The sequence below is a fragment of the Seriola aureovittata genome, chromosome 9, assembly GCF_021018895.1.
Source record: "Seriola aureovittata isolate HTS-2021-v1 ecotype China chromosome 9, ASM2101889v1, whole genome shotgun sequence".
NCBI classification, from domain to species: domain Eukaryota; kingdom Metazoa; phylum Chordata; class Actinopteri; order Carangiformes; family Carangidae; genus Seriola; species Seriola aureovittata.
The window spans coordinates 23675355-23687659 of record NC_079372.1 but is presented as its reverse complement, the minus strand read 5'-3'; the positions used below and the strand labels follow the sequence as shown (position 1 = coordinate 23687659).

The following is a 12305-nucleotide window of genomic DNA, read 5'->3' as shown; positions in this document are numbered from 1 at the left end:
AATAAATGTGTATTGATAGCGATTACATCAGTTCATCTGAGATGATTAAAATAGATTTACTGCCAACAGTAGGTTGGAGCGAGATATTTCTTCCCCCTCATGTTCCTGAGGGGAACAGGAATGTTTGCACCAAACATCCTGGCAGTCCATCCGAAAGCCACGAAGATGTTCATTCAGCCATGCAGTTGTTGTTGCTTATCTGGGTCCAGATCATAGTGGCAGCAGGCTAAGCAAAATAGCCCATATGTTCCAGCTACGTCCTTCAGTTTTTCCTGGGGGATCCTAACGCATTCGTAGGCCAGATGAGATATAATCCTTCCAGTGTTTTCTGAGTCTGCCCCTGGGGCTCCTATCAGTTGGACAGGCAAGTCCAACTGATAGGAGACCCAGGGGCAGACTCAGACCTCTACAGGGAGACGTCCAGGAGTCATCCTGATCATCGGTTGTACTTCGAGTTCCTACTGGATGTCTGAGTTCCTTACCCTATTTTTAAGAGTCAGCCCAGACACCCTGGAAAAGGAAACTCATTTCAGATGCCTGTATAAGCAATCTCATTGTCACTACAGAGAGCTCATCACCATGGGTGAGGGTTGGAATATCCCAGTAAATTGAGAGTGTTGCCTTCAATCTGATGTTGAACTTACACCAAGGGTTCATCAACCTTGTTATTTTCTTTGTAGGTTCTGGTATAATTTCTTATGTCTTTCTCTGCAGATCCTGACAGCATTGGACCGGGATGGTTATTGTCGCAAACACAAACTGAGGCACAAACTGGAGCAAGCCATCAACCTGATGTCTGGGAGCAGCTGAGAGGAGGGGAAGGACGTATGGACTGATGGAACGATGGACTGATGGATCGTTGGGGGGATGGGGAGTAAGAATTGGGGAGGGGGAAGTGAGGGCATTTTGTTTTTCTGAACTGTTTGAACAGTCAGCTGATCTGCTCCGTGTTGGACCGAACTGACCGCCACAGCTCCGGCCCTTAAGCAATCAATCCATCAGTAATTTATTTGTCATTTGATCGATTGATTGATTTGAAGACTGACTAACTGGCTGGCTGGGACCCCAACTACCTCCGTTCGGTGGGTTTTGGGGCAGAAAATCAGTTTCCAAACCGATTTGGATACATTTACAACATGACTTCAATGTGGAATGAAGTCATTTTGGGTCAAAAAACAAACCTAGATGCATCTGACGGTTTGGATTTGGATTTAAATTTACTGCAGGTGTAAGCAGGGATCAAAGTGAGGGGGCGCTGCTGTGGAAAAAACCTGGACACTAGGCTGAAGACTGAGTCAGGTTTCACCAAACAAGGGATACGATGTTAGGACTAATAGACCTGACTTCAGGATACCCGGCCTGGTTTTGGAGCTGTCTGGATGCAAGGTTGAACAGCAAAAGGTCAAGTCAAGTTTTCATCAAAACTACGAACTTCAACCTTAAAATACTTGGTCTGGTCTGCAAAAGTAAGAAACTAAGCTAATGATCAGAAAGTCACAACAGACTTGACCTTACTTTAAAGACCTCATCGTAGGCCTGACGAATGTAAAGGCTTACTGCAGAAGTTTGAGGCCTCTTACTGATGTCGTTACCTTGGACTCTTTGTCCTCACCTTGAAATCTGTAGCCTTGTCTGGAACAATCCGGATTCACTGTAAGGGGATCAAGTCAAGCTTTAAGGAAGAAACCGTCAAAGTCAAGTTGTCATTTGGAAAATCTGACCCAACCTTGAACTTGTTTGCGAAGGATTCGTAAGGTTGTCTCAAGCTTTAATGAAGGAGAAGGAAGCAAATAGACTGATGTTCCAAAAACTGATGACCTTTAAATCACTGCTTAGTCTCAAAAAAATGTGGAATCCCGGTGGAAAACAACAGGAATTCATCTTTGGAGATAAGGAAATAAGGACTCTATGAGCCGAGACAATTTGACTTGACCTTGGACTGTTCTGCCAAGTCCGTCAGGATCTAAAAGTTTCTAAGTTGCTGTTTTAAATAACCACTCAATGTTTTTTCTCTGGACAATCACTCTGTACCACAGCACACTGAGCCCAATGCCTACCGACCGACCAGTACCTGTGTCCATTAACCCGTCCTTTCCTCCCACCATCTTGTTTTCTTTTCCTTCCATCCTCAAAACTCGAGAATTTCACCTTCTACTCTTCCTTGACCTGTTTCTTCATTTCCTCTCCTTCTCTATTCTCCCTTTTTTTCCTCGTTTACTTTTCACCCCACTTTTTATTTCTCCCCCCCTCAACCCTGCCCCTTCATTGGTCAGTCATGCTGGCCTCTGGTCATTCTATTGGCCAGGAAGACTCTTTAGTAATGTACTGCCCGACCAATCAAGACTGTGGATTTCACCAGAATTATGAAGAATTAAGTAGAATTGAATAGAAACAAATACAGAGTTACGTTTTGAATACATTCCAGCACAGACACACAGGCAAGGTCTGTAAATAAGCAGGTTGATTTCGAAAGCAAAGAACCGATCTGCATTTTTCAGGACCAGAACAACCTGGAAAACGGGGTTCTGGATTCAGCACCAGTCGGTGAACTTTGACACGGGTTGGTTGCAGATCGCATTATCGTCGGACCTTGCACATACACCCACATACAGCCATGCTTTACAGCGCCATGCTAACCGTGCCCAGGGGGAAATACTGTGCAGAGCTACAAGCCCAGTGCCATGTAAAGACCGGACCGGATCATGTCAGAACTGGACCGGACTTGGACCAAACCGGATAAAAAACAACCCAAGATGGAGTTTTAACCGGACCGGACTTAAGAACTCTTAAGACTTGTGGCCATAATTGTAAACAACAAAAAAAGAAAGATAATAATAATAATGATGATAAAGTATAAAAGCTAAAAAAGAATACAAAAAGAAAGGAAAAAAAGAAATATTGAAATGTTAACATGTAATAAGAACTTTGTGGATGTGACAGTATGGATTTTACGGAGCGGAACTTGTATAAAGCTGAACGTTATGCTACATCAGAGTCTGGAGAAAGAGAGAGAGCCAGGAGACGGAGCGATGGATCAGGCCGAGACCAAATCAAACCCATCCTCACACCGTCACACCAGACTGGACTAAACCAGATCCAACTGGATTTATCCGGACTGAACAAGTGTGTTCTGTTTGAAAACTGAAGGAACTGAACCTAAATCTCGGCTCTGTATGTCGAAGGAAGAAAAACTAACTGGACGTTTTTGGTACTTTTTTTCGCCAAAGTGAGTGTTTGAACAGAACAGTTTTCTTGTGCGACGGAGGGTCGGCCTGGAGGTTTGGGCGGTGCTTAGAGGGGTTAAATTGTTGCATGTTTGCTTCGGATGGCATCTTTGTTTTGATGAGCTCTTGATGCGCTCTTGTACATCCTAAAGATGAATGAGGGCGCTTTCACACTGCCGGCTCTGTCTCAGTTATACAACTTCAAAATGTGAGAATATGATCAGGTGCAGACAGTGGACTCATACCTCCACCTGCACTTGCACAGTCCAACACACCTGACAGCACCAACCTTCTCGATTCTGGTAAACAAATGCACAGACTGACTTACGACCAACTGTAACTCAAAAAAAAAAAAAGAACGCAGCGTGTAACGCTCTAAATTCTCTGTATGAATGATGGTTAAATGTCAGGTTGAGGACGTTTCTGAAATGGCAATGCTGCACCCCTCATCCCCCCGTACACCTCTTCTTTCTGTGGCAGAACATTTACACTTTGCACAACTGGATCATATCCTGTATATTGTTCATAGGTCCATTCTTGTTCTAACATTTGACAAACTATCTGACCTTTTGAAAAAACACACTAAAACTGCTTTATGCTCATTAAGGCAGTTTTGAGTCCTCATAGGCTTTTTGAATTCCACTGACAGCTTTTAGTGGGATTTAAAAGAGCTGTCGACACTCATTCCTCCGTTTTTCTGTTTCCCTGCCAAGAACAAACTACAGAAGCTTTGTCCTCTGTTTGGCTTTTCACCGACAGCTCCTACATTTAGAGCTTTGTGGCAGCTCAAAACTGATTGCCATAAGTGAGACTGACCTCACTGGGATTTTGATATAAAAAGGGAAACAGATTCATAGATATCTTTCAAACCTGTACACATGGTTTCTTAAACAGTTGTAAACCGCACACCTGGGTGGGCTTCAAGATTTCCATTTGTTCAGGTTAATGGCAATAACTGAAAACAAAAACATCCCCAAACTGAAGACTGAGTCTCATGTACATTATATTAAAAAAAAATAATACACAACTGGTTGAAATCGGAATTTCACACACTCTAAAACATTGACTAGTTTACCAGCTTGTATGCACGGTTTGCATTTCCACATAAACAAAACCATAAGGTCTGTAAGACTCTGGAGAAAAGCCGGTGTGTCGTCTGAAAATGTTCTACCACAGTTGAAGCGTCTCTCTGCTGGCTCTGTGCAACGCCATAAAGCTCTCAAGCACCTTTTTTTCTTTCCAGATGTTGTTTCACTGTTGTTTGAATCTTTGGGGCCAAAAGGACCAAAGTGAGGAAGACGAGGAGGAGGAGGAGGGGGAGGGAGGGAGGAAGAGGAGGAAGGGTCCTGATAAAAGACTGCCTTTTAGATGATTAATTATAGAACAGGGAGGGAAGCCACTACCATACCAATACCACTGTTGATCCAACCTGTGTGTGTGTGTGTGTGTGTGTGTGTGTGTGTGTGTGTGTGTGTGTGTGTGTGTGTGTGTGTGATGCTCTTACTGCTGCTGCAGTGGAAACTCAACCGTTAAACCTTGGATCGTATCTGCAGCTCAATTAAAAATCTTTTTCTTTACAGTCGCACCGTTTAAATCTTCCGATCAGAATCATTATCACTTCTGAAATCTTGGATGCATCTCCGGTCTCCTTTTAGAGAAAAAAAAAAAACATTGATTGCTCTGTAAACTCAAAGTCGTCAAAAGCAATAAACTGAGCATCTCATTGTCATTTTGGTCAGAATTTACCTTTTGGCCGGTGTGATGAGATGGTGGTTCAGAGGAGGAGAGGTTTCTGTCAACATGCTGAAGGGTGAAGAGGAGAATGTAAAGGGAGGGAAAGGGATAATGCATAGACAATGTTAAGGAAACCCCCACTGCATGCTGAAAAGTGAGGAAGAGGAGAGGAAAAGGAGGAGGAAGAGGAGAAATTACATTTCCACAGTTCAAAGAGGAGGAGGAGGAAGAAGGAAGAGGAGGAAGAGGTTCCATCATACCAAAGGGTGAAAAAGACGAGGAAAACCTTATGTTCTTCAAACACAGAAAAGAGAAACGTTATAGTAGAACACAAGAGGATCATTTTGTAAAGAGGAAGGTCAGGTTCCCTTTTTGTATGCTAAAGTGAGAGGAAGCAGGAGGAAGAGGAGGAGGAGGGGGAGGGATGGATGGACACGCCACTGGAATACTGAAAGCAGGAGAGAGGGAGGAGAGAGGGAGAATACTGATCAGGGAGAAAAAGAGGGAGACAACGTCATCCATCAAACCAGCCGAGGAAGGAAAGATCTCAGAGGAGGAGGAGGTGGAATCGCTCCCCGTGCAGAGAGAGGAGGAGAGGAGCGGCTCCAGATCCAGGTCTGTTGGACTTCAGATCACGGTGGATGACTGTCGAAATAAAACTGAATATATCAGTCAGGCGAGCATAAAATTAACCACAGAAAGAACTAAAAGAATACAAACAGTGTTAAGTAATAAATCATCAGGTTCACTTGAGCAAATTAAAGGCACATAAAGACAAAAAAATACCAGCAGTCAGTTTTTTTCAGTCAAATATATTTTTGGGAACAAAAATCAGTAAATAATTTTTTTCTCTGTATGGCTGCTGTAGTTTAGACAACATTGAGCATTTGAGAGCATGTTTGCTTTGGTATCTGAATCGATAATCTCACAGTATCAAAAAAATTGCAAAAAATAACCGGCCCTAATCTGTAATGTTACATCTTCCAGCCGCCAGTGGTCACTTCCTTTCTGTAACTAATTTTGTGATACCTGAGTGACTAAAATGTTTTGCTACCTCTGATATCTGCCGTGGACGGTCCTGGATCTGGACTAATAGAGAGCTTGAGGAAAATGAAAGAGGAGAGCAGAAAACAATGGAAGATGAGGAGGATGGATTAGGACAGGGGGAAAATGGAAACCTTAGTAATAGAGTTTAAATTTGTCCCGAACAAATCGATTCTCGGTTGTGTTCACACCGTGGTAGCAAGTAGCGTGTGTGTGTGTGTGTGTGTGTGTGTGTGTGTGTGTGTGTGTGTGTGTGTGTGTGTGTGTGTGTGAGTGCTTGTTTGTCTTGTTTACACACACACACACATTTTAACATCATATCCATCTTTCGAACACACACACAGTTGGGAGGATGTAACAGGAACTGAAGAGGCCGGTGGGAGGGCCTGGTCTAATTCCTGGAACACTGGAACAGCAAACAAAAAAAAAAAAAAACAGGGATTGGATTGTTACCTTGTTTTTAGCTGCAGTGTCCATCCATCTGCCCACACACACACACACAAACACACACACACACACACACACACACACACACACACAGATGGCTCAGAGTTTTTAACGTTCTCCAGCAGTGAGATATTTATTGATAATTTTTTACTTTATTTTTACTTTTAATTTATTTTTTATGATGAGTTATATTTATTGTGGGAGGATGTACGTGATTTTATTATCTTGTACAGCATTAAAGAGAGAGAGGAGCTCAACATTAGACTGTCACTGCACACAGACACACACACATATACACACACACATTTTCATACATAATATATCCAATGTGCAGGCTTGGAAACGACCATTTACCATCAAAGACCGAAAAATTATTAGTTGCATTTATCTCAGTTCTCTTGAAAACATTTAATTTGGTTGTGTTAAGATTTGTTTTCCTGTTATACCAAAGTGTACAGGTACGTTTCCTTTTTTATTGATCAATTCTTGCTCGTAATACTGAAATATTTCAGCTGAATCCACATGAGTCTGTGTCTCTTTAGTGGAGCTGGGTTGGTCGTTTCCGTCCTGCCCATGTTCGAATCCATTGATTTGTCTGATAACTGAGGAGTCAGTGGACAGGTCGATCGATTTAATTGATTAGAATCATCCATCAGACTCAATTCACTCACTCAACAAACAGTCGGAGAAGTCGTACGAATCTTTCGACTCTTCTGACTCTTAATCCAGACGATGTTTTCCAGGAGTTGGATGGGAGCAGGGAGAGAAACAGCAGGGAAACAGGACTCTCCTGTTGAAAACCAATGGGTCTAATATCTAATCTCCGATTGGTATAAAATGGATTTTCTCCTCATTGGAAATAAACCAAAGTTTATTTAATGTGATCATAGCAACCAAAATACTCTCACAATGGATTTTATTTTGGATTTGTATCCCATTTCAAACCAATGGTTCTATTGGTGTCATCACCACAATCACCCATTGGTGTAAATTGAAACCAATGGTAGCTCCTTGTCTCCAAAAGGAGATTCTTACAACTTCCATTTATAATCAATGGGAGGTTGCCCACAGGATATCGATCAATTCCCCATTGATTTCCAGTGGGATATTTGAAAAATTCAGTTTTATACCAATGGGAGCTGATTATAAATCAAATGTCCCTATGTGACTGTAGTGATACATTTTCAGCTACCATTAATAATCAATGGGAGCCTCAGTAATCATAATTAAAAGTGACACTACTCCACCATTCAAATCAGAGTTGCACTGATCTCCCATCTGAAATCAATGGGAGTTGAATGACCACCCCCTCGTTAAACCCCTCCCACCCCTGCAGACTCCTGACTGATGATTGGTTGACTGACAGACGAGTCGAGCCGACAGCGAATCCCAGCGGGCTTCATTGTACCATAGCAACAGCGAATCACTGGACTCCCCACTGAGCTTGAACGGGGAGTCAGATGTCTTTATTGTACCATAATATGATTATTATTACTATGATTATAATTATTATTACTCTGAGCAGGTGCTTCTCAGCTGCTGCGGGATCAGGATCCACCATGTTCAAATGAACTGTATCTGTAAGCACTTTTCTGAACCAAGTCCTGGATTTTAAACACAACGCCAAACTCGGAGATCTTACCAAGTTGTTCCCAGTTTGGGTCCCCGAGCCACCGGTTGAGAAGCACCGCTCACACTGGATCTTGTGTCTTAGTTCAGGATGGGATTGTTCATTCAGGCGGCGTTTTAGGTTCTCCAGGTGTCAGATCGTGTCGCTTCGTGATGGATCGTAAACACAGATGAGTCCGCTGTGATGCCACAAACAGATGTCACGGAGTTCAGTAAAGGAACTGTGAGGGTCAGGATTTAATGAATCGTTCCATTGAGTCTCCTATGAAACAAAAAGGGTCAACAAAATCCTTCGGGGTCCAGAGAGGTCCAGAATTTTGGACCTGATCAGAAACTGACCTGTGGAAAACCAACCTGAACCAAACAGGCATGAATTAATTTTCAAATAAGTAGAGACCCTGATCTGACAGGGACCTGGGGACAGTCAGTACCAATCCAAGGATAATTAGACTCAATCATTGTGATGACTCAGGAATCAGACAGAGATCTGCAGCAAAACCAGACCTGATTAGTCTGGATATATGTAATTTGGAGCCAGCCCGCCTTGGGTCCTGGGTTGGGTATAGAGTCCTTAAAGACCTCTTTACCTTTTTCAACAGAGAAATGTTTGACTGTTCCTGTTGTTTACAAGATTCACCACGGAAATCCTGCATCCAGTGGAGCTACATTGAGGAAGCATTTTAAATATGGAAAATCTAAATAAACTAATCAATTAAGCCAGACAAACATCCAGATCTGTAAAATCAGAATCTGGCTGCAGCAGTTGGGAACAAAACACTGAACCACAACTGCTTAACTAATACAAGATTCGTCCAGAATGTATTTATTTATCCAAAAATCATGTATGATAAATGGTAGAGATGAATATAGTTGAAAAAGAAACCCAAAGGTTCCTGGATACTGTCTATCACCTGAACTCTTTATTAACCCAGTGTTTCAGTCCTCAGACCTTCGTCAGGTCCTTTTTGCATCAGCTTGTCTCTAAACTCTTATCTAAACTTTTTAAATTCCCAGCAGCTCATGAAAATTTCAACAGTTCACTCAAATCCAAACACCTGACACACACCTCGAAAATGATCATCTATTGCTGATTTACCGTTGTTTGTCAATCAGTGACGTCACTATGGTTACATCACAGCGCTCATATCCTCCCATTCCACCAACAGAGCCTCATGATCTGCCGCCTGCTGCTCCGCAGCGCCGCTGTTCATTCACTCTGCCTGGAAAAAACTGTTTGTTTCACTGAAAACACAGAAAACACACGTCGCCTTGATGCAGCGCTTTCCAGGATGTAGTCAGGGCCCATTTTTTGATACCATTTGCCATTGCCTTGTTTTTATTTTTTATTTTTGCTGAGTTAAAATGTAATGATGATGATGATGATGAATCTTCTTCATGTAATAGCCTGTGTCAGTTTTTATACCATTGCCATTGCCTTCTGCTGAGTTTGTATATTTGTGTGATTTCACTAAAGTGTAATGGAAAAGTTGGAAAAGTATTGCTGTGTTTTTATTTGATAATCTGCTCACTTCAGTTGCGTGAGAACATATCTTTAGATATCAAATATCAGTCTTAAAAACAGGGCTAGAGCTAACTATTAGTTTGATTATCGATTAATTTGCCAATTGTTTAGTATATAAAATGTAAAAAAAAAAGGATAAAATATTGCATTAACAGTTTCTTAGAGTCTGAGGTGTGATGTCTTCATCATGTTGGTTTAACAATCCTAAACTAAAATACTGAACTTCCTAAAAGTAGTAAATCGTCGAGCTGCTCATGTCTGAATTTGAGCCTCCTGACACCTCATACACCAGAAGATTTTCTGTAAGGTGACTTTAAGTTTGGTCTCCCGCCGCACTGCCATCAGCTGTGCTGGCAAGGGTACAGACTAATTACTGGAGAACAATGATCCAGGCTTTGCTGAGCTTATCAGCAGTAGCAACAAAAGAGCCGTTATCACAGGTTTTCATTATCAGGAAATACACTTGATTAAAATACACCAGAGACACTGAGAGATCAACGTGAGCAACTGAGTGCAAGACTGCAAAACTGTTTTTTAAAGATCAGCTTCAAGAAACAAACTCAGAATCAGTCCAAAGGTTCAGATTGTACTGACTTGATGGAGATGTTGACTTTAAGTTGAAGGTCTGAGGCCGTTTGAACCTGTATCAGGAACAAAATCACATGGTGTCTTAGTCCCCGTTGTTTAAACTGCAGTCATCCCAGGAGGACCAGAACAAATTCCAGGTCAGCTGAGGACCGACCATGTAAGGGTATTGGGATGTACTCACAGTCTTTGTTGCCATGATGTGGATCATTTCAATCCCAGTACCTGTCAGTCATTGTGACATCACAGCCAATCAGTCCAGCGTTTTGGTGAGATTTGGGCGGGGCTAAACGCTGGTTCCTGTCTGGATTGGCAGCTCCTAACGTGACAAGCTGTAGCAGGGAGACAAACGAGCTTTGTTAAAGATTAAAACTTTGATTTGATTACAGCCTAGTCTGTGTGTATAAAGCCCTGAGTCAGACTGTGTTGCCTGTTAACCAGCTGCACAGTCAGCATCTACAGGTGTCACGCACACACACACACACACACACACAGCCACTCTCCCAAATTAACCGTTAATCATAAACGGTAAAAAAAACGATGAGTCATGAGTTTCCTCATCTCTGCTGCTGCTCGAAGCTTTACTCTCACACACACACACACACACACACACACTGTTGGTGGTCTCAGTAATAATTTCTTCAGTCAGCGTGTTTGATTTTTTCTGCTGATGTTTGTGGAGTCCAGACTCTCAGATTTCGTCCTGACACATCATGTGATTAAATGGACTTTTTAACGTTGGCTTGTCAAGTTTAATAATGAAGCATCGTTCATCACTGCAGAACAGGACGTGTTCGCAGTGACAGTCTGAAGGACTAAACACCTGTTTGATTCAGCAGATCACACTGTGGAGGAAGTCCTAAAACCATTTTAATACTTAAACCTTCATTATTCAGTGTCTGTTAGTGCTGCTGCTGACATAGATCTCATACATATGATATTTTATTTATCATTCTATAGTTTTTTTGTTACTGCTGTTTATGAGAGAGTCTTAGAACATTTAGTTCTATGCAAGTATAATGACAATAAAGATGGACGTAGCCTCTGTGACGTCACCCACAGGTTTCTGAAGAGCAGTTTTGAAGCTCAGAGTGCGCTGCTCCACCGTCGCCATCTTGGCAGTGCCTGTCTCCACCTCTAACTTCTAGTTACCCCAAAACAAAGATGTTTTGGGGTAGCTGGAGACTTGTGGCTAGCAGCTGGGCGTGTTGTTCGAAAGGCTAACCCAAGGCTAATTCATTTTTTGGCTAATTAGCTAGTTAACAAACTAAGCTCACAAGCCAGGTATGGTGATGGCAGACTCGTTCATAAGTTATCAGAGAAACAAGCTTCCAACCCTCCCCTGGCGTCTGAAACACTGACTTTTAATGGTTAATCACCGTGTCTGTTTGATTTCCTGAACCACTGACACTGAAGGAATCCAAACTGGGAGAAGCTAATGGTAATGGTGGAAACTTCTATGATTCCACGCTCTTTTGTTATTGCTTTGACTAAGACACCCCATAGTGGCAGAAGTGTGTGTTTAAACTGAAATTGGATGAACACTATCTTCTTAGTGTAGGTTAATTGGGGCGAGTCTTCTGCAGACTTGTTTGAAAATGGTGTTGTCACAGTGATGAGTTTATCCGTCCGGGTGGAAACCTCTTGGACTCATTAACTGTGAGGTTTTCTGTCGGAGCTTAAAAACGGAGGCGCCGCTGGTCGGTACGACAAAGCCGCCCAGAGCAGGATGGAGCTGGCGTCTCGTCCCGTCTGTTTTACTCATTGATCATATTAACGCTAATGATGAAACTGGTTCATTAACTCTTAATAAGTGAGATCAGAGCTCTTCTGGTTGAATGAGGAGCTGTGTCCGCTGTTTAACAGCTTTATGACATTATTGTTGGATTATGAGTGTGTCTGATGTCAGTGTGTTAGTCAGCAGGTCAGACCTGTTTCTTTTAATTACACTGACGACGACGAACGTTTCCTCCCTTAGCAGCTTTAATGAGCTCTAACATTTAGAAATAGATTTGACTGTATCAGCAGTAAATGTCGCTCGTGGCTCGATTCTTATTTTCCGACCTGATTATGAACTTTATGAGCTGCAGCTCTGCAGGCTGTTTGTCTCCTCTTCATCA

At 42.3% G+C, this 12305-nt stretch overlaps 1 protein-coding gene across 1 annotated transcript in view; it reads left to right on the top strand.

Moving 5' to 3' along the window:
* The window catches only part of plxna3 (plexin A3), a 120679-nt gene extending 111106 nt beyond the window's left edge, over positions 1-9573 (top strand). The window contains exon 38 of the mRNA XM_056384183.1: positions 715-9573. Coding sequence (XP_056240158.1) covers positions 715-810 — 96 coding nt within the window. The 3' untranslated portion in view covers positions 811-9573. The remainder of the gene's footprint in view (positions 1-714) is intronic.
* The last annotated feature ends 2732 nt before the right edge of the window (positions 9574-12305 follow it).